Raw genomic sequence first — 24,729 nt, 5'->3', positions numbered from 1 at the left:
ATTACTTTTTAGACAAAACTTAACTCTGAGCAAAACCTATGAAACCCTGAGAAATCCTTGAAAAATATTTGATTTTTATCAATATTTGATTTTTATCAGGGAGCGACTGTGTTTATGAAATGTTTGCCACGTAGGCCTACCACACTTATATCAAGTTTAAACTAATTAACTTAAAAGTTGGTTCCGGATAATGTTCATAGATAAATCATGATCAAAATGAATAGGGTTCACCCTGTTCTCTAGGATAACTTACAATACAAGTCTATCCTTTGTGTGTAGGACAACTTACAATACAAGTCTATCCTTTGTGTGTAGGACAACTTACAATACAAGTCTATCCTTTGTGTGTAGGACAACTTACAATACAAGTCTATCCTTTGTGTGTAGGACAACTTACAATACAAGTCTGTCCTTTGTGTGTAGGACAACTTACAATACAAGTCTGTCCTTTGTGTGTAGGACAACTTACAATACAAGTCTTTCCCTTTGTGTGTAGGACAACTTAAAACACAAGTCTGTCCTTCTCTAGGACAACTTACAATACAAGTCTGTCCTTCTCTAGGACAACTTACAATACAAGTCCATCCTTCTCTAGGACAACTTACAACACAAGTCCGTCCTTCTCTAGGACAACTTACAACACAATTTTTAAGTCCATCCTTCTCTAGGACAACTTACAACACAAGTCTGTCCTTCTCTAGGACAGCTTACAGTTCAAGTCTGTCCTTTGTGTGTAGGACAACTTAAAATGCAAGTCTGTCCTTTGTGTGTAGGACAACTTACAACACAAGTCTGTCCTTTGTGTGTAGGACAACTTACAACACAAGTCTGTCCTTCTCTAGGACAACTAACAACACAAGTTTGTCCTTCTCTAGGACAACTTACAACACAAGTCTGTCCTTCTCTAGGACAACTTACAACACAAGTCTGCCCTTCTCTAGGACAACTTACAACACAAGTCCGTCCTTCTCTAGGACAACTTACAATACGAGTCTGTCCTTCTCTAGGACAACTTACAACACAAGTCTGTCCTTCTCTAGGACAACTTACAACACAAGTCTGCCCTTCTCTAGGACAACTTACAACACAAGTCCGTCCTTCTCTAGGACAACTTGAAACACAAGTCTGTCCTTCTCTAGGACAACTTACAACACAAGTCTGTCCTTCTCTAGGACAACTAACAACACAAGTCCATCCTTCTCTAGGACAACTTACAACACAAGTCTGTCCTTCTCTAGGACAGCTTACAGTACAAGTCTGTCCTTTGTGTGTAGGACAACTTAAAATACAAGTCTGTCCTTTGTGTGTAGGACAACTTACAATACAAGTCTCCTTTGTGTGTAGGACAACTTACAATACAAGTCTGTCCTTTGTGTTAAGGACAACTTACAACACAAGTCTGTGTTTCTCTAGGACAACTTACAACACAAGTCTGTCCTTCTCTAGGACAGCTTACAGTACAAGTCTGTCCTTTGTGTGTAGGACAACTTAAAATACAAGTCGGTCCTTTGTGTGTAGGACAACTTACAATACAAGTCTGTCCTTTGTGTTAAGGACAACTTACAACACAAGTCTGTCCTTCTCTAGGACAACTTACAACACAAGTCTGTCCTTCTCTAGAACAACTAACAACACAAGTCCGTCCTTCTCTAGGACAACTTACAACACAAGTCTGTCCTTCTCTAGGACAACTTACAACACAAGTCCGTCCTTCTCTAGGACAACTTACAACACAAGTCTGTCCTTCTCTAGGACAACTTACAACACAAGTCTGTCCTTCTCTAGGACAACTTACAACACAAGTCCGTCCTTCTCTAGGACAACTTACAACACAAGTCTGTCCTTCTCTAGGACAACTTACAACACAAGTCCGTCCTTCTCTAGGACAACTTACAACACAAGTCTGTCCTTCTCTAGGACAACTTACAACACAAGTCTGTCCTTCTCTAGGACAACTTACAACACAAGTCCGTCCTTCTCTAGGACAACTTACAACACAAGTCTGTCCTTTGTGTGATATGTTCTGAAGTTTCTATCTATGTGTTGAGATTTGAGGACTCATACCCTAATCTGTCTTTTTCTTTGGGGAATCTACATAACAAACATCTGACAATACTATCTGCAATTTTTACCTGAGGCTATGACGTTCTCGACTGACGTGTTGAGTTCGTTGCTGAGGACGCCCATCATGGCAAAGACGGAGAATCCTGCTAGAACACTCATCAACGTGTCGCCCAAACAAACAAGTATTGCATCACTGTAATACAAAACATCCTAACTTGTAATGTTGAAGGCGGGTTTTTCGACAATGGCACTTTTATAATTGCTAAGGGTAAGGAGACCTATAGCATACCTACAGTTCACTACGGGGTGATGGTCACGGCAGTGTTATTTTTGTATAAGGAATCAACTGTGAGTTCAATAATGCAGTGAACATTTTCAGCTTTGGATATTATTATAACATCTAGTTCAAAACTAAAGACCAAGAATACTGGTTTAAAATATCGGATCATAATGTTGCTCTGACAATTTTCACACTGAAACTTTACAGGTAGTCCGAATTATTCTGACGTTTTATCAACTTTTTTCATATCGGTCTGTCGTCGATTAACGTCAGAACTCCGACCCTCTATAATATGCGGGAAATATGCGACCCGCACCCGGAGCGCACTTCAAACTGATATTTTAGAAACAAATCGTCACTTTCACACACATGTCGCACATGAATCGAAAGATCTATTCTTTATGCACTAGGTGGTATCAATAACATGTTTCAAAGATCATTACGAAAAGTATTTTCCAACGTTTTCTATACCAACCCATGTTTTTAATGAAAATTAGGCCATGAGCAATGTCACATGACTTGACGAGATCTCGCGTTACCGAAGGTATTTCCCAACGTTATGACGTATCCCGGCGAGATTTAAGTCACGTGACATTAGAAGGCGGGGCTATCAAAAAACTAGAGTAAAACAGAGTAAGTTTGAAAAAATATGTTTTTAGTGATTGTATTGGTTGTTTGAGGCATGTTATGTATGTTCATCTTGTACATAAAGAATAGATCTTTCGATCCATGTGCGACATGTGTGTGAAAGTGACGATTTGTTTCTAAAATATCAGTTTGAAGTGCGCTCCGGGCGCGGGTCGCATATTTCCCGCAGATTATAGAGGGCCGGAGTTCTGACGTTAATCGACGACAGACCGATATGAAAAAAGTTGATAAAACGTCAGAATAATTCGGACTACTTAACAGGCAGCTAACAAATAAATGCATCAACTTAAGGTAGTCTGATGAATATGCTCGGGTCACTTTTTTAAGCTATTTAACAGATAGATGAGCATCCTTTGAATTCCACACCGCGAGAACATAAATATTGCCTCACAAACTGCAACTTTTTATAACAAAATATAAGCAGCATGGCAGCTACGTATACATATCATATTAGCTATGGGAACCATATCTTCAATGCTCAATTATTTTTGTATCAGATTATGTATGGTCCGATCATAAAAGAAAAAAAATGATCTGGCCTAGAAGGTTTCCACAGCTATGCACATGATATTGGCCCAAATTAAGTTAGGAACTATTTATTTATATTCTGGCACTTGTTTGTTCTATGGTGTTTTTCAATAATTTAATCTAAAAAAATATCAAGGAACAACAGCGACTTATATTAAATGGTTTTTTTTGTCCTTTAGCTCAGTTTTTTTTTTAAGACAGAACACACTTTTTCATTAGAAAAACAGAATAATGAGACTTTTTTGTATTTTTGAGAAATAAAACCAACAATCTGAAATAAATTATACTGAAAGTTATTTGATTTGTTATGAAATCACACAATGAAATCACACACTCTTCAAGAAATCAAAAACAACTTTATTACATAATTTATCACTTCAACAGTCTCTGTCATGTTCTCATAGGATTTTCAGCCCATGAATTAGACAGAAATATAACAACCCATTTGGTAGGTCAGGATCTTACCTTCTGATTGTATTTAATTTCAATTTCATCAAAATTATTCCAATCAAGTCCTGAATCATTTCCTGCTAATTATGGACAAAATATTGTCAAAAATATTATTTCCCTTTAAAAACTACAGTAAACTTGATCACCTCCCTTGAGCATAGGCATTGTAATGTAGAGGTCCTGAATCAACCCGTGCTGTTTTTGAGTGTTTTTTTTTATTTCTTTTTTCAAACATTAAAATTTAGAACCACTATGTTTCTGTATATTTTTTTTGGGGGGGGGGGTAACATTTCACAGCAGTGACAATGGTAATGTCCTAGTTTACTTTATTGGCACCCTTTAATAAGTTAAAAAAAAAAATGTGTATTATCTGAACAATCAATATTACTTTTATAAATCTGTGTCAATTTTAACCTATCGTACAGCTAATTATTAAAAGCTTCTTTTATCAAAACCAGTCTCACGCAAACCAATATAAACGCCTGTCAGTCATACTTAGGCCACACCCACTTACCAATTCCTCCATCTCAGCATCATTTCACATTTTTTCTTCACAGAATTTATTCTGCATTAAATGGTATAAAGTCATAATCTGACTGCTGTAAAATGTTCAATTCCCTTTTTTAAAATTCCCTCCTTTTTACCCTTGAGAAACAAGAGGCCCAGAGGGCCTGTTTCACTCACTTGGATAAAAAGCAACCATGGGAAAATATTCTTATTACATAAAATACCTCCAATGGTTCAGAAGAAGAAGGATTTTAAAGACTTCAACCTCAAATTCCCATATTGGGCCAGCAACTCTGACACCCAAAGGGGTTGCACCCTCCATTTATACTATTTTTTCCCCCTTCACCAAAGGATGCTCCAGGTCAAATGTAAATAAAATCCCTCAAATGGTAGAGATGAAAAAGGATTTTGAAGACTTCAACCTCAAAATCCCCTATTAGGCCCCACAACTCTGCACCCAGTACAACAGTGGAGTGTTTCATAGTATTACCCTCAATTTATACAAAATTGAGTCCCCTTTGCCAAAGGATACTCCAGGTCAAATGTGGATAAAATCCATCTAATAACACAAAAGGAGAAGGATTTTAATGATTTTAACCTTGAATTCCCCTTTTGTGCCCTGCTGCTTTGCATCCAGAGGGGCCACAGTGCAGAGGGGCCACACCTACTGTTTATACAAAAATAAAGTCGCCTTTGCTCAAGGATGCTCCAAGCCAAATTTGGATAAAATCCCTTCAATGGTACAGAAGAAGAAGGATTTTAAATATTCAATTCCCCTTTTGCGCCCCGCCCCTCTACACCCAAAGGGGCCACACCCACCATTTATACAAAACTAAGTCATCTTGGCCCAAGGCTGCTTAAGACCAAATTAGGATCAAATCCCTTTATCCCTATGGTAGGAGAAGAATGTCAAAGATTTTACTTCTATTTCCCCTAATTTGGACTCTGCCCCTAAGGGGTCCAAACTCACTGTTTATACAAAGTCCTTGTCCCAAGGATGTTCCAGACCAAATTAGAATTCTTTTACCATAATCCCTATGGTAAAAGAAGAATTTTAAAGGTTTAACCTCTATTTCCCCTATTTGGACCCACTCCTCTGGCCCAAGGGGTGCCACACCCACAATTTATACAAAATTTAGTCCCCTCAGCCCAAGTATGCTCCAGACTAAATAAGGATCAAATCCCTTTATCCCTATGAAAGAAGAAGGCATTTCAAGATTTGACCTCTATTTCCCCTATTGAGCCCCGCCCCTCTGCCCCCGGGGGGGGGGGGCACATCCACCGGTTTTACAAAATTGAGAGCCCTTTGCCCAAGGATGTTTCAGACCAAATTTCGATAAAATCCCTTAATCTGTATGGTACATAGAAGAAGGATTTTAAAGGTTTACCTCTTTTTCCCTATTCGACCCCACCCCTCTGCCCCCAGGGGGGCCACATCCATCGTTTATACATAAATTTCGTTCTCTTGGGCCAAGGATGCTCCAGACGAAATTTAGATAAAATCCCTTTATCACTACGGCAGGAGGGCCACAGCCACTGTTTATACAAAATTGAATGCCCTTTGCCTAAGGGTGCTCCAGACAAAATTTAGTCAAAATCTACTGGGCCGTTCAGTGCTAGTAGTGTTTTAAATGAAAGGTTGACAGACGACGGATGCTACGCTATGGCATAATAAGCTCACAGGTCCTTTGGACCAGTCGAGCTAACGACGAAAACTCAACAAGGTGCATGAATGGTGACAGATACAGTACAATAATTACAAAACATTGGGAGGGCCAGGCACTAGGCAAATTTGTCCGACTTGGCAGGTTTGACCATTAGATTCATCCTCATCAAGTATATGTTTTGGTTAAACAGTTTTTGTACAGAAAATTAAGACTATTTTAATTTATTCAGTATATTACATGGTAGAACTGCTTATTCAACAGATCATTATATTGTTGAATCTGATTACTGAACTTTTTCTCACCAGTTCACTTTTTTCCTCAATAACCCATTAGTTATTTCACAGAACTGTGATAGAGTCATTGAGCATTTATTGTTACTACTGAAAAGATAATGTGATAAGACTATTTTTTGCTATGTTGAAAAGTGTTTATGCCAAAAAATAGTATCAACTAACTCAGGTATAATAAGAATGTCCCCAGTTGCTGACAGTCAATTTCACTCTACAGCTTACAAACTTACCTGTAAATATTATTGTGGAATTTATTGTAGCTGGCTAAGGTTGTTAAGCCTCCCATACAAGCTGATAATGAAAAGAAAACTTGGACAGCAGCATCTGCCCATACGCCTGGCTCTTTTAACCGCTCCCATTTTGGTGTGACATAAAATTTGATCCCTTGCATGTAGCCTTCCATCATGAATGCTCGTATCAGGAGAGCGAAGATAATGATGTAGGGAAATGTGACAACACAGTATGCAACCTGAAACAGTAAAGATAATGATGTAGGGAAATGTGACAACACAGTACACAACCTACAACAGTAAAGATAATGTTGTAGAGAAATGTGACAACACAGTACACAACCTACAACAGTAAAGATAATGATGTAGGGAAATGTGACAACACAGTACACAACCTACAACAGTAAAGATAATGATGTAGGGAAATGTGACAACACAGTACACAACCTACAACAGTAAAGATAATGATGTAGGGAAATGTGACAACACAGTACACAACCTACAACAGTAAAGATAATGATGTAGGGAAATGTGACAACACAGTACACAACCTACAACAGTAAAGATAATGATGTAGGGAAATGTGACAACACAGTACACAACCTACAACAGTAAAGATAATGATGTAGGGAAATGTGACAACACAGTACACAACCTACAACAGTAAAGATAATGATGTAGGGAAATGTGACAACACAGTACACAACCTACAACAGTAAAGATAATGATGTAGGGAAATGTGACAACACAGTACACAACCTACAACAGTAAAGATAATGATGTAGGGAAATGTGACAACACAGTACACAACCTACAACAGTAAAGATAATGATGTAGGGAAATGTGACAACACAGTACACAACCTACAACAGTAAAGATAATGATGTAGGGAAATGTGACAACACAGTACACAACCTACAACAGTAAAGATAATGATGTAGGGAAATGTGACAACACAGTACACAACCTACAACAGTAAAGATAATGATGTAGGGAAATGTGACAACACAGTACACAACCTACAACAGTAAAGATAATGATGTAGGGAAATGTGACAACACAGTACACAACCTACAACAGTAAAGATAATGATGTAGGGAAATGTGACAACACAGTACACAACCTACAACAGTAAAGATAATGATGTAGGGAAATGTGACAACACAGTACACAACCTACAACAGTAAAGATAATGATGTAGGGAAATGTGACAACACAGTACACAACCTACAACAGTAAAGATAATGATGTAGGGAAATGTGACAACACAGTACACAACCTACAACAGTAAAGATAATGATGTAGGGAAATGTGACAACACAGTACACAACCTACAACAGTAAAGATAATGATGTAGGGAAATGTGACAACACAGTACACAACCTACAACAGTAAAGATAATGATGTAGGGAAATGTGACAACACAGTACACAACCTACAACAGTAAAGATAATGATGTAGGGAAATGTGACAACACAGTACACAACCTACAACAGTAAAGATAATGATGTAGGGAAATGTGACAACACAGTACACAACCTACAACAGTAAAGATAATGATGTAGGGAAATGTGACAACACAGTACACAACCTACAACAGTAAAGATAATGATGTAGGGAAATGTGACAACACAGTACACAACCTACAACAGTAAAGATAATGATGTAGGGAAATGTGACAACACAGTACACAACCTACAACAGTAAAGATAATGATGTAGGGAAATGTGACAACACAGTACACAACCTACAACAGTAAAGATAATGATGTAGGGAAATGTGACAACACAGTACACAACCTACAACAGTAAAGATAATGATGTAGGGAAATGTGACAACACAGTACACAACCTACAACAGTAAAGATAATGATGTAGGGAAATGTGACAACACAGTACACAACCTACAACAGTAAAGATAATGATGTAGGGAAATGTGACAACACAGTACACAACCTACAACAGTAAAGATAATGATGTAGGGAAATGTGACAACACAGTACACAACCTACAACAGTAAAGATAATGATGTAGGGAAATGTGACAACACAGTACACAACCTACAACAGTAAAGATAATGATGTAGGGAAATGTGACAACACAGTACACAACCTACAACAGTAAAGATAATGATGTAGGGAAATGTGACAACACAGTACACAACCTACAACAGTAAAGATAATGATGTAGGGAAATGTGACAACACAGTACACAACCTACAACAGTAAAGATAATGATGTAGGGAAATGTGACAACACAGTACACAACCTACAACAGTAAAGATAATGATGTAGGGAAATGTGACAACACAGTACACAACCTACAACAGTAAAGATAATGATGTAGGGAAATGTGACAACACAGTACACAACCTACAACAGTAAAGATAATGATGTAGGGAAATGTGACAACACAGTACACAACCTACAACAGTAAAGATAATGATGTAGGGAAATGTGACAACACAGTACACAACCTACAACAGTAAAGATAATGATGTAGGGAAATGTGACAACACAGTACACAACCTACAACAGTAAAGATAATGATGTAGGGAAATGTGACAACACAGTACACAACCTACAACAGTAAAGATAATGATGTAGGGAAATGTGACAACACAGTACACAACCTACAACAGTAAAGATAATGATGTAGGGAAATGTGACAACACAGTACACAACCTACAACAGTAAAGATAATGATGTAGGGAAATGTGACAACACAGTACACAACCTACAACAGTAAAGATAATGATGTAGGGAAATGTGACAACACAGTACACAACCTACAACAGTAAAGATAATGATGTAGGGAAATGTGACAACACAGTACACAACCTACAACAGTAAAGATAATGATGTAGGGAAATGTGACAACACAGTACACAACCTACAACAGTAAAGATAATGATGTAGGGAAATGTGACAACACAGTACACAACCTACAACAGTAAAGATAATGATGTAGGGAAATGTGACAACACAGTACACAACCTACAACAGTAAAGATAATGATGTAGGGAAATGTGACAACACAGTACACAACCTACAACAGTAAAGATAATGATGTAGGGAAATGTGACAACACAGTACACAACCTACAACAGTAAAGATAATGATGTAGGGAAATGTGACAACACAGTACACAACCTACAACAGTAAAGATAATGATGTAGGGAAATGTGACAACACAGTACACAACCTACAACAGTAAAGATAATGATGTAGGGAAATGTGACAACACAGTACACAACCTACAACAGTAAAGATAATGATGTAGGGAAATGTGACAACACAGTACACAACCTACAACAGTAAAGATAATGATGTAGGGAAATGTGACAACACAGTACACAACCTACAACAGTAAAGATAATGATGTAGGGAAATGTGACAACACAGTACACAACCTACAACAGTAAAGATAATGATGTAGGGAAATGTGACAACACAGTACACAACCTACAACAGTAAAGATAATGATGTAGGGAAATGTGACAACACAGTACACAACCTACAACAGTAAAGATAATGATGTAGGGAAATGTGACAACACAGTACACAACCTACAACAGTAAAGATAATGATGTAGGGAAATGTGACAACACAGTACACAACCTACAACAGTAAAGATAATGATGTAGGGAAATGTGACAACACAGTACACAACCTACAACAGTAAAGATAATGATGTAGGGAAATGTGACAACACAGTACACAACCTACAACAGTAAAGATAATGATGTAGGGAAATGTGACAACACAGTACACAACCTACAACAGTAAAGATAATGATGTAGGGAAATGTGACAACACAGTACACAACCTACAACAGTAAAGATAATGATGTAGGGAAATGTGACAACACAGTACACAACCTACAACAGTAAAGATAATGATGTAGGGAAATGTGACAACACAGTACACAACCTACAACAGTAAAGATAATGATGTAGGGAAATGTGACAACACAGTACACAACCTACAACAGTAAAGATAATGATGTAGGGAAATGTGACAACACAGTACACAACCTACAACAGTAAAGATAATGATGTAGGGAAATGTGACAACACAGTACACAACCTACAACAGTAAAGATAATGATGTAGGGAAATGTGACAACACAGTACACAACCTACAACAGTAAAGATAATGATGTAGGGAAATATGACAACACTGTACACAACCTACAACAGTAAAGAAAATAATGTAGAGAAATGTGACAACACAGTACACAACCTACAACAGTAAAGAAAATAATGTAGAGAAATGTGACAACACAGTACACAACCTACAACGGTAAAGATAATGGTGTAGGGAAATGTGACAACACAGTACACAACCTACATCAGTGAAGATAATGATGTAGGGAAATGTGACAACACAGTTGGTATACAACGGTGAATATAATGATGTAGGGAAATGTGACAACACAGTACACAACCTACAACAGTAAAGATAATGATGTAGGGAAATGTGACAACACAGTTGGTATACAACAGTGAATATAATGATGTAGGGAAATGTGACAACACAGTACACAACCTACAACAGTGAAGATAATGATGTAGGGAAATGTGACAAAACAGTACACAACCTACAACAGTAAAGATAATGATGGAGGGAAATGTGACAACACATTAGACAACCTACAACAGTAAAGATAATGATGTAGGGAAATGTGACAACACAATAGGTAACGAGTACAACAGTTAAGATAATGGTGTAGGGAAATGTGACAACACATTAGACAACTTACAACAATCAAGATAACTACATGTAGAACTGTAAGCCAAAGGCTAACTAATACCCTCCGCTGCTATACAAACCAGAACTGCAAGCTAAAGGCTTACTAAGGCAAAGCATTTACGAATCCTTACCTTTCCTGAAGTTCTGATTCCTTTTACTAAACACACAAAGACAATAAGCCAGGCTAACATCAGACACAACGCCAGCTCCCATTGGATATAACCAAGGTTACCAAGAGAATGTCCTGCCATGCCCAGAACACGGTTACTGAAAGGAAATGAACAATTTAGTTTGTATCAGATCTGCTATTGTATAATGGTACAATATTACAGCCGTTAACTCGAAGTTAAAATTCCCTTACCTATATAATAAAGTTTATACGTCGGTTAAATCCCTATTTAATCTTTCACACAACTCCCCCTCCCCCAAAGGGGGGGAACTTAGCTGAACATCCTCTCACCCTTACTTAGTCTTTATATGGGTATATACTCTGAGGAGGGGGCATACCCTTTAGTTATACAACTCTGAGTCTTTTTGGTCCATTATCCCTTGTGCCAAATTAGGGTAAATTCACTTTGTTTATACCATAATGAGTCCTTTTAACCAAAGGATGCTAGGCAATGCCAGTCAGCTAACTTGGTCTCAACCTTTTTTTACATGAAAGGTTGATACATTTACTACCACAGCAAAGCTCACATGCCCTTTAGACAGCTGAGCTAATAAATACCTTCAGAATATAATTTAAAAAATATCAACATCCTGAGCCTTTTGGTTATTCAGAACAAGTTGTTGAAATATTTTGAACATATTTGCTCCTTGTGACCTTGAATATGATTCAAGGTCATACATTTAAACAAACTTGGTAGCCCTTGATCCTAGTATGCTACTGACTAAATATCATCACCCTGGGCATTTTGGTTATTCAGAAGAAGTTGTTTAAAGTTTTTAACATATTTGACCCCTGTGACCTTGAATATNGTCATGCATTTGAACAAACTTTGTAGCCCTTCATCTCAGCATGCTACTGGCAAAATATCATCACCCTTTGCATTTTGGTTATTCAGAAGAAGTTGTTGAATGTTTTTCACATATTTGACCCCTGTGTCCTTGAATATAGGTGAAGGTCATTCATTTGAACAATCTTGATAGCCCTTTACCCCATCATGCTACTGGCCAAATATCATCACCCAGGGCATTTTGGTTAGTCAGAAGAAGTTGTTTAAAGTTTTTAACATATTTGACCCCTGTGACCTTGAATATAGGTGAAGGTCATTAATTTTAACACACTTTGTAGCCCTTTATCCAAGTTTGCTTCTGGCCAAATATCGACACCCTAGGCCTTTCGGTTATTAAGAAGAAGTCATTTAAATTAAATATTGACGCCGTACCACGGCCGGACGACGGACGCCGCGCCACGGCATAAGCTCACTTGGAAGTGCCAGGTGAGCTAAAAACAACAGCAATTGTTCACAACATTTCTTCAAGGACAAAAGTGAGACACATCTGAAGTTTATTTATGATTCAATTGAAGTTTTAAATGAGAGTTGTGTAACACTTGTAATTTGTTATATCAATCTTTTGTCATTCTAGAATACTCTTCAAGCTGATTTATTAACCAGTAGAAGTTATTGATAAGATAAGTTGGTCCTTCAAAATCAGACTGATCACAGTGAATTGTATACTTACAAAAAATACTCCTCTGTGGGACTTGCACGAGAGCCATCATATTTTGGCTCATCCAATAAAATGTCTTTTCCCAAAATGCCTTGCAGACTTTCAATGCAGTTCTGCATCAACTGAGTTTCGTTGTTTCCATGGTAGCTACAGTTTGTTACCACAGACACACAAGAGTCATTTAAAGTGAAGTTCTCTTGATCAAAATAAGTCTGGTTAATCCAAGAACAATTGTCCACACGGTACTGATTTGTACTGCATGCTGAAAAATAACCCGTCAGATATATCACTGTTAAATTTCATCTTAAAAACTCACTGAAAGAATCATAATATTATGAAAGTGTTAAATATTTCTAGATAATATTCTTAAACAAATATAAAATATAAAATATTAAACTACTATGCCTAAATCACAGGTCTAATAACCTTTACACCCATGTCAAATACATGTAGGTATCATTCCGGTGAAATGCTAACAACTGCTATTTCATTGTTCTACAGTAGTAAGCCTGTCCCCTTTATGTGTTGGCCCTCTTGGCTTAATGAAAGAGAACATGGTATCCGATGACTATCTGTAGGAACTCAAATAAATAGACAACATTCAAATTTGGACTTAAATCTTATTTCTTTCATTATAATGATTGCAAAGTAAAGCTAGTAAAACCTGTTATTGCACAGTAAACCCCTAGTGTGCCAACTGTGTGGGATACTCACCCTCGGTGTTCCAGTAGTTATCACAGCCAAGCCAGGGCAGCACTCCCGTCATTGACGCAAACAGGAAGTGGAATGCCCAAGCGTTCACCATATTGTAGTAGACGGAAACAATGGCAGAGGACAAAACCATGGATATACCAATACCTGTTCATCAAATTCACATTTCAAAATAGGGTATATTTGGCCTAAACTATATAATAGGTGAGACATTAAAGTACCTTCTCCCATGCAATTTATTTTCACTTTATGAGATTTCAATAAATAGCGATGATGACCTTGACCTTGGTTTGGGTTCCTGAAATTTGAATTTGTTCAAAGTATTCTCAAATGAGACCCCAACCCCCACCCTTCCTCTACAAACCAGACCCCCACCCTCACCCCTCCTCTACAAATGAGACCCCAACCCCCTACCCCACCCCTCCTCTACAAATGATACCCCCACCCCACTCCTTCTCTACAAATGATACCCCACCCCCACCCCTCCTCTAAAAATGAGACCCCAACCCCCACCCCTCCTCTACAAATGAGACCCCAACCCCCTACCCCACCCCTCCTCTACAAATGATACCCCCACCCCACTCCTTCTCTACAAATGATACCCCACCCCCACCCCTCCTCTAAAAATGAGACCCCAACCCCCACCCCTCCTCTACAAATGATACCCCCACCCCACTCCTTCTCTACAAATGATACCCCACCCCCACCCCTCCTCTAAAAATGAGACCCCAACCCCCACCCCTCCTCTACAAATGATACCCCCACCCCACTCCTTCTCTACAAATGATACCCCACCCCCACCCCTCCTCTAAAAATGAGACCCCAACCCCCACCCCTCCTCTACAAATGAGACCCCAACCCCCTACCCCACCCCTCCTCTACAAATGAGACCCCAACCCCCTACCCCACCCCTCCTCTACAAATGATACCCCCACCCCACTCCTTCTCTACAAATGATACCCCACCCCCACCCCTCCTCTAAAAATGAGACCCCAACCCCCACCCCTCCTCTACAAATGATACCCCCACCCCACTCCTTCTCTACAAATGATACCCCACCCCCACCCCTCCTCTAAAAATGAGACCCCAACCCCCACCCCTCCTCTACAAGGTAGCAGGTGCACAATACATACAAATTGGTCCAGAGAAGAAAGAGTGTAAAATTTTGTTAATCTAGAATCAATAAAAAATGAAAAATGTCCTTATAGTAACAGTAACCACTATTTAGAAAGGTATCAAACATTGTCTGGTCAGAATAAACATCAGCTCTACAATCTCAACAACCTTGATTGGAAGACACACAATCAATTTACAAATAATTAGATATTAGGGGACTTCAAAACAAAAGGACTGGTTTATAGAGGTTCACTATAAACTGACCTTTAAAAAGAGGTACAGCTTTCCACACGGTGATAGGCCCCAAACTGGCATATTGTCCAAAGGCCAGTTCCAAATAGACCAATGGCACGCCACAAAACACTAGCATTATTGCATAAGGAATGAAAAATGCTCCTGGAAAATAGAATGAGGATCATGTTGCAATTGGTTGATATCTTTACTAAGTAAAATGACAGATTTACTTTGACAACGTCTACATAATGGTTGAACATCATCATCAACAGTAACAAAGACTCCTGATCGCCATAAAAAAACTCATTTTCATTCTTTGAATGTGTAATGTAGATTTGTCTATTATATTATTATACAGTATAATATACTGTGCCCCATCTAGCTTGAAGGCGGCAAAGTATTTTGAGTAATCTATAGCTGTTCATCTCTGGACAAGCTTTGATAACAACTAGAATGAATGCTCCAGCTGTCTGTGTGGAAGGTCGGTGTCATGCTTAAACTATACCTTCTCCATGAAAGGCATCCTTCTGCATAAAGGTATCCCTACCAAAAAGTACAACCCCCTTCCTCCTGTACAAAAAGTCACTCCCTACCAAAATCTTAGGTACTGGTAGCTCAATTTCATTGTTGAGATGTACAAAATGCGGAAAACAACATGTAAACAAAGTGAAATACAATACTGTACAGAACTTTAAAAACTATTCAAATAAATTATTTTGCTATTGAGAAATATACCCTCTCCCCAAGGTAGAGCAGAGGATCTGGGAGATGATGAAATTTATAAATTAGGTAATGGTAATTTAGTTAAGAACCTTTCTATCCATGAACAGTAAAACATCTGAGTCTGATGAAGATTTTTTTAAACTTTTAACCATCATCCCCATTTGGGCCCCACCCCTCCAGCTCATTTTTTGTCTTGTTTCCCTATATAAACTATAGCAAATTTTACCCCCTCCCCAAAGGAGAACGGATGGCTCGGGGGTACTGTTATTCACAATTTAAATAGAACCCCTGATGATCTTTCCATCCGCGCAGAAATTGACTGTAGTAACTCTGAGTCTGGAGAAGAAGATTTTTGAAATATTGGTTAATTTTCCCTTTGGGGTCCACCCTGGCCCCTTAGGGTTGGGGTAGGTATCCCAAGGATGATTCTGACCTAGTTTGAAAAAATTCCATCTAATGGTTCTTGAAAAGAAGTCGAAAACGTAAAAAGTTTACGGCGACGCATGATGACGAACGGCAAGCGATCAGAATAGATCACTTGAGCAAAGCTCAGGCGACCTAATAACCCCTTCAACTTAGTAGAGGGTAGATCTAATTTTGAACTTATGAAATTAATTTAAAAACAACAGTAAATCTGACAATAATCTTCAAAGACTTCTAAAATAAAATTGTATTATCATGCATGTGAAATTTAACAGATTCACAAAATTACTGCATATTTAGTGAGCAAGATTTCCTGTTGATATGTCCTTAAAATGACTTTATGACCTATAACAAACTAAATCTTGGATTAATGGTGACCACCACAAGATTTCCTGTTGATATGTCCATAAATTGACCTTATGACCTATAACAAACTCAATCTTGGATGAATGGTGATCGACCACCACAAGATTTCCTGTTGATCTGTCCTTAAATTGACTTTATGACCTATAACAAACTCAATCTTGGATGAATGGTGACCACTACTGTATATTCTATACCAACATTGACCTTGAACTGCTGGTAATCTGGAAAACTTTAATTAAACATTTTACAAAAGATGCAATCTGGTTCTTAATTTACAAGTCCGGAAATATCAAAATGATATAATGCTGTAAGTGTGCCTTATTATAGCCATCATTAGTTTTAAAAATTGTGAAAAATCAATTTTCTGACAAGAGCATGAATATCATATTGGTTTTTGTAAGTCATCCATCATTTTGCATTTATTCAATGAGACCGTAAACCAGCTCGTAAATTTTAATAATAAACAACCACATGCGATTCAACCCAGACAGTATTGGCTACATAATGGGCTCATTTTTCAACTCATGATTATGGAGTCCAAGGTTTGCTTGTTATAGACAGGAATAATCTATGTAATGATCTATGCTTATGCATTGACATTCATCTATAATGCAGAATCTCCCTCAGGACCAGACTTGGATTGATCCAGATACCATTAATTACTCAAGTATGAAAGGCGGCATAATGAATGGAGGTCATACACATGCAATCCCTGTGCTGAAATATCACAATTTATTATTTATAGTAGTTGTTGATTTCTGGAATTTGTGTTTTTTCCTTTCATTTGCAATTTTTTTTTCTTTTTTTTCCAAAGCAATGAAAAACATCTCTAAAATAAAGATATGTTCCTAGGTCCTGGGATTCAAATTTTCCAGACTGTCCAAATCAGAATTCATTATTAAAATGTTTAGTTAATACAAAACTTTGAAGTGTTTACAATCATGTATAGAATCTTAGTTTTACAAATTCTGCAACTCATCAGCCTGACACTTGCTTTGAAATTATATCTTATTTAATTATTAAATATTTATAGCATTTCAACTTTCATGCTACTTTAAATCATATTTAAATTTCATGATTTTACATAATTAAACTTGTGGATGAATAACTTCCTGTGTTTTAGCTAATTAAGATTGCTCTGTTTCATATTAAAATACAGTCAAGTCCAGACCAAATACTATGGAAGTTTCCTTACTAAAGGTATTTTTCATGTTTTTTAATAATAATAATAATATACAACATTTGATATAGCGCCCTATCTTGCTAACATAAGCCACTCTAAAGCGCTTTGTGATGTTTTTTTCAGAGACAAATCTATGATCAAAGTTTAAGGTATTTAATTTAGTTTCAAGTTTCTACACTAGTTCAAATTCCAGTTCTCTCATCTTCTTAAATATCATATTTCTCTTTAGTTTCAAACTTATACAAATTCAACATATCTACTGGGGTTTTATAAAGAAATGTGCATGTATTTTCATACCTGTGTGTGTATAAACTGCATGCAAAATTACGCATTTCATATTCATCAATCGTTTTGTAAACATTATACAGATACATACATTTAATGATACATTAATTAAGGCACCTGTAATAAACTTTTTTGTATAATTTTGTCATTGCGGAGTTGTAGAGGGTATTTGATCCTAAATCAGTAAAATATTAGTAGCCCTCGGTAACTAGAACCTCACAATGTAATCTATGCACCACAGAGCTTTGAAACACACTGAAGATATAAGTATGCACTATTAACTAGCCAAGTGAGTCAAATATCAGATAGTCAGCAATCATTTAAAAGGAGGCTCAAAGGGATTGTACAGCAGCCCACCTGTTTTTTTTTCTGTTATATAAATCCATTTACAGAAAACAGTTACACTATTCCTTTAAACTTATACAACAATTTATGTGACTCCTATTTGAAGGACCAAGAATGCATCACAGCGAATTAGGTTGAGACCAGACTAACATTTATAATGGTGATAGAGTGGGATCTCCATCTCAATCAGTATCACTAATCATATCCCCAGGGTTGGGACTAGACTCCTGAGCTAATGCTGGAAGCATAATAGTGTTCTTATCTCCATGCCCAGAAATTGTGCTTAAAGAGTAACTGTAGTGCTGCAATATTTTTCAAGTAAAGAAAGATTGATAAATAGAACACTAAAAAAAATCACGTTTTTTTTTTTTGCAAAAATACCGAAGTTGTAACCTTTTTACTAAATTTCACACCTGAGCGCAAATCGGAAAATCTCCGATTTTGACCTACAACCGGAAGTGACGTAGCAGCGGTGACCCAAACTCAGATAAGCTCGGGTAGCCATTAAGAAACACTATCAAAACATCTTCGTCATGTTCGTGATTTACAAAGAAAACACGCCGGTATCTCGCTGTGGTCGACGTTGTGTTGCAGGAGGATGCTCCAATACTACTATCAGTGGAAGCCACAACTATTTACAAGTAATGATTCAGGGATAAAGTCCCCAGGGACGGGGACAGACCCCAAGCCAATTCTGGTAGCATGGTTGCTGCTTGTATCTCCATGCCCAGCAATTTTGTATACAATCATGGGATGTGGATCTCAACTGTTTCTGAGATATATGACCAAGGGACTTAGTCCCTGGGAGTGAGGCAGGACCTCAGGACACTGAGTCAAATCACCAAACATCACTGATATTTACCTCCACCATTTTTGTAGACGAGATACGGAAACCTCCATACATTGCCAAGGCCGACCACATATCCCAGGCAGGAGAGAACAAAGTCAAGGCGACTGCTCCAGTTACCACGGTAATTGCTGTCCTCCTCAGGCTCCTCGCTATCACCACTGTCCAGAGTGGTCAGTTCTGACAGATAGCCGTTGGTCATGTCGGCATCCTCAGTCTCCTAAAAATAGATTGGGTAAAAGTCTGGCATGTTAAGCTGTGGTGGAATGCCCTACAGCGACAATGACTTACTGTCTTTGACAATGAAACCTTTCTATGTACAGGGAGTGACCTTGACATTCATTTATTTCAATAATATAACTTATTACAGTCATTAATGATATATTTTATTTATAGCAACCTTAACCTTTCACTAAAACAGCTAGCATTAAAAATCTGGAGAGTATTCCAAGCTCAATTTAGTATAAGTGACCTAAGGACTTTTTGAATCAGTCAGCATTCAAATAAGCGTAGTGTTCCATATAGTTCTATTCAGAGTAATGAAGTATCCTTGACCTTTCATGGATCAACGTATAACATTTCATAACAAGGGGCCAAGGGGCCAAGCCTACCTGGTATTTTATTTTCAACTTAAAACCTTAGTACCATTCCAGTTTATCAAAAGAGTACAAGATATAAAAGTTGTATGAAAGACTACATGTAAATCTGTTTGGGCAGATAAGACACCGAGAACATGAGTGTATTCTTCATGTCCAGCAAACTTTGTAAAAGGCTATGTCATAGGGATCTCATCTGTTTCCATGTTATGACCCAGGGAGGTAGTCTCTAGGGGTTGGTCCAGACCTCCGGGCAAATCCTGGTGGCATTAAGGTATCATACCTAGCAATTGTATATTTGGTTATAGGGTGAGGAAAATCCCTTAATTCATATGTAAGGTGAAGGATTTTAATAATTTACATTTGTACCTCAATTTCCCCCAATATATTTGGTCACACCCCTCTGCCCTTGGGTGGGTGGGTGGGTGGGGCACAAGCACACTGTTTATATAAACCTGAGTCCCACTTAGTTGTCTACGCCTGCTCAGGTTCTCTTGACCAAAATTGGTTAAAATTCCCTCCATTTGTTTCGAAGGGAGAAGATTTCAAAATTTTTAAGTTTCCTTTATTTACAATACTGGGCCTCGCTCCTCTGCTGAAAGTGGGCCACACCCTTCATTCAAAACATAGTGGTCTTTGGCAGGTTCTCTTGACCAAAACTGGTTAAAATCCCTCCATTTGTATCCAAGGGGAAAAATATTAAAATAGGTCCCTAATTATTTACAATATTGAGCCCCACCCCTTTGCCTCAAGGCCTACACCCTCCATTTATACAAAATATAGCCCCCTTTGCCTACAGATGATAATCCCTCTATTCACAAAGAGAAAGGTAGCAAATACAGTAGAAATGGCCTGATCCTAAAAATAAAGGGCATGTCTCAGATAAACATGGATAGTGGATTCATCCTGCACAACACACCTACATATATATATATATATATATTTATAAACTACATTTTGAATTCACTTTTTTGAAGGAGAATTTTTTTTTTTCTCAAAAAGTGTTTTCCCGGCAGATTTGGGACTTTAAAAACCATGGTAACTACATAAAAAAACACCAAAATATGCAAAAAAACATGATTTCTAACCAAATTTTTTTTCTTCAAACCTGTCTTAAATTAAATATCACCTACTCAGTAACTGAAATACTCACGTTTTAGCATAGGTAGTTCAACTGGATTTTTCACAATATTTACACATGTGATTAGTACAAAAATAGACTACATGAAAAGCTACATGTAACTTAATTTGTGTAGACACAGATTTGTAAATGGCCAAAAATGTAGTCTCAAACCAAATTGTGTTGTTTTGTTTTTAAATATGAAGCCCACATAGTCCACTTCATGTATATGCCAATTTTGGTGCTGATTTGTTTTTTTTTTAAATTTTGATATATGTAATATTACAGTGGTTATTCATTGTACAAAAAGATCACCCATGGCCACCGTATGCTACCGTACACTGCTACAAAAGCTTTTAAAAGATTTAACTCTATTTCCCCTATTGAGCCCACCCCTCTGTTTCTACAAAATCAACCCTGTGCTCATCCAAAGATGCTCTAGAACTAGTTTGGTTCAAATCTTTACATAGGTACAAAAAGGAGAAGGATTGTTTATATTTTCCTCTATTTGCCCTATTAGGCCCCATTCCTCTGCCCCAAGGGGGGCCACAGACACAGTTTATACAAAGATGTTCCAGAACAAATTTGGTTTAAATCCCTACATTTATACAGAAGGAGAAACTATTTACTCTAGTTATCCCATTATTGGGCCCCGCCCCTTGCCCCCTGCCCACAGTGGGGCCAAACCCTCCATTCTTATTCATTTGAGATGTAACAAGCCATTCGATTGGTCAATCAAAATAATTTGCGACAGTAAAACTACAATATACTGTTCGCAAATTTCTCATATGCATATGAAGCCTGGATGGTGATTTGTAATGACGTTGATGACCCCGATACGTCATGTAATTGATTATTCATAACGTCATGAACAATAGCCTGACCCCGAAAGGTCAATGTAATTCCGTCTCACTTTGAATCTTTCTAAGTCACTAGTCCACAGCAAAGGGACCCAGAATTTGGAGAAAAAAAAACCACTCAAAAATATCTTAAAATTGTCGTTTCTTACGGTGGTTTTTGTTGATATGAATTAGTCATGAAATACTGTCGCAAATATCCGTTTTACTGGCTCAGCCACGAGTAGCCAGTAAAATTCAATTTGCTACAGTATAATAATGATATATCGCCACAAATTTCAAAATACAGTAGGGCTATCCCCTAATTTATACAAAATTGAGAACCATTTGGCCAATGATGCTCCCTTCCGGCCAGATGAGCTAAAAAGACACACAAAATCAATCTGATATATCAAATCAGTGATAGTAGATAAAGGTAAATATGTTCAGGATTCCTGCAGTCAGTGACTGAAGTAAGTCTAAGGGGAGTGATTGAATGAGTGAGCATGTCTATTAATGTTCCCTACAAAGGGAAGTGAATACAGGATCTAATGAGTTTTCAATTCATATGAGATTTCTGAACAGATTTCTGAGCTGAGCTAAAAAGAAAACTCAGGGATTGATATCAAGTTGTCAATGTGACCATGCGTGTATGTATTGTGAATCATACTTGGTGCTACTGCATGAGATAAATGCAAGACTGAATCAAACGATTAGAGCTCAGCTTTGACACAAAAAGAAAACAGGAACAGAGGATTAGTTATTAAATTGTTTACAGGCAAAACAATAGTTTAATGGTATAAAGCTAGGAACAGAGGAGTAATAAAAACAACTGGAGCACTCAGACAACATCAAAACAACTGGAGCACTCAGGAAACATCAAAACAACAGGAACACTTAGGACACATCAAAACAACAGGAACAGAGGAGTAATAAAAACAACTGGAGCACTCAGGAAACATCAAAACAACAGGAACACTCAGGACACATCAAAACAACAGGAACAGAGGAGTAATAAAAACAACTGGAGCACTCAGGAAACATCAAAACAACAGGAACACTCAGGACACATCAAAACAACCAAAAAACTCAGAAGACACCAACACAACAGGAACAGAGGAGTCACCATCACAACAGGAACACTCAGGAGTCACCAACACAACAGGAACACTCAGGGGACAACAACACAACAGATACAGAGGAGTCACCATCACAACAGGAACAGAGGAGTCACCAACACAACAGGAACACTCAGGAGTCAACAACACAACAGGAACACTCAGGAGTTACCATCACAACAGGAACACTCAGGGGACAACAACACAACAGGAACAGAGGAGTCATTAACACAACAGGAACACTCAAGAGACACCAACACAACAGTAACACTCAGGAGTCACCATCACAACAGGAACAGAGGAGTCACCAACACAACAGGAACAGAGGAGTCACCAACACAACAGGAACAGAGGAGTCACTAACACAGCAGGAACATTCAGGAGAATAACCACGACAGAAACAGAGGCATCACCAACACAACAGGAACATTCAGGAGACAATTACACAACAGGAACATCCAGGAGTCACCAACACAACAGGAACAGAGGAGTCATGAACACAACAGGAACCCTCAGGAGTCAACAACACAACAGGAACACTCAAGAAAATAACCACAACAGGAACAGAGGAGTCACCAACACAACAGGAACAGAGGAGTCACCAACACAACAGGAACAGAGGAGTCACGAACACAACAGGAACCCTCAGGAGTCACCAACACAACAGGAACACTCAGGAGTCACCAACACAACAGGAACACTCAGGAGTCAACAACACAACAGGAACACTCAGGGGACAACAACAAAACAGGAACACTCAGGGAACAACAACACAACAGGAACACTCAGGGGACAACAACACAACAGGAACAGAGGCGTCACTAACACAACAGGAACACTCAGGAGACACCATCACAACAGGAACAGAGGTGTCACTAACACAACAGCAACACTCAGGGGACAACAACACAACAGGAACAGAGAAGTCACCAACACAACAGGAACACTCAGGAGTCACCAACACAACAGGAACACTCAGGAGACATCAACACAACAGGAACACTCAGGAGTCACCAACACAACAGGAACCCTCAGGAGTCAACAACACAACAGGAACACTCAGGAGACAACATCACACCGGTCACAGAGGTGTCACTAACACAACAGGAACACTCAGGAGAAATTAACACAACAGGAACAGAAGAGTCACCAACACAACAGGAACACTCAGGGGACAACACCACAACAGGAACAGAGGAGTCACCAACACAACAGGCACACTCCGGGGACAACACCACAACAGGAACAGAGGAGTCACTAACACAACAAGAACACTCAGGAGACATCAACACAACAGGAACACTCAGGAGTCACCAACACAACAGGAACAGAGGAGTCACTAACACAACAGGAACACCCAGGAGACACCATCACAACAGGAACAGAGGTGTCACTAACACAGCAGGAACACTCAGGGGACAAAAACACAACAGGAACAGAGGTGTCACTAACACAGCAGGAACACTCAGGGGACAAAAACACAACAGGAACAGAGGTGTCACTAACACAGCAGGAACACTCAGGGGACAAAAACACAACAGGAACAGAGGTGTCACTAACACAGCAGGAACACTCAGGGGACAAAAACACAACAGGAACAGAGGTGTCACTAACACAGCAGGAACACTCAGGGGACAAAAACACAACAGGAACAGAGGTGTCACTAACACAGCAGGAACACTCAGGGGACAAAAACACAACAGGAACAGAGGTGTCACTAACACAGCAGGAACAC

General features: G+C 38.4%; 1 protein-coding gene across 2 annotated transcripts in view; it reads right to left on the bottom strand.

Annotated features, from left to right (window-relative positions):
- Nucleotides 1-24,729, bottom strand: part of LOC110440421 — a 186,536-nt gene that overhangs the window by 13,205 nt on the left and 148,602 nt on the right. The window contains exons 16-23 of one of the 2 annotated variants that reach the window (XM_021483490.1): nucleotides 19,340-19,544; nucleotides 15,183-15,314; nucleotides 13,806-13,949; nucleotides 13,104-13,353; nucleotides 11,549-11,684; nucleotides 6,665-6,903; nucleotides 4,485-4,535; nucleotides 2,133-2,257 (exon numbers count right to left, since the gene is read on the bottom strand). In XM_021483490.1, the coding sequence (XP_021339165.1) occupies nucleotides 2,133-2,257; nucleotides 4,485-4,535; nucleotides 6,665-6,903; nucleotides 11,549-11,684; nucleotides 13,104-13,353; nucleotides 13,806-13,949; nucleotides 15,183-15,314; nucleotides 19,340-19,544 (1,282 nt within the window). The remainder of the gene's footprint in view (nucleotides 1-2,132; nucleotides 2,258-4,484; nucleotides 4,536-6,664; nucleotides 6,904-11,548; nucleotides 11,685-13,103; nucleotides 13,354-13,805; nucleotides 13,950-15,182; nucleotides 15,315-19,339; nucleotides 19,545-24,729) is intronic. The other variant, XM_021483491.1, reaches the window with a different exon arrangement.

This window comes from Mizuhopecten yessoensis, unplaced genomic scaffold, assembly GCF_002113885.1.
Source record: "Mizuhopecten yessoensis strain PY_sf001 unplaced genomic scaffold, ASM211388v2 scaffold11181, whole genome shotgun sequence".
In the NCBI taxonomy this organism is placed as follows: Eukaryota; Metazoa; Mollusca; class Bivalvia; order Pectinida; family Pectinidae; genus Mizuhopecten; species Mizuhopecten yessoensis.
The sequence above is the reverse complement of the archived record's forward strand: the minus strand, read 5'-3'. Positions and strand labels throughout refer to the sequence as shown.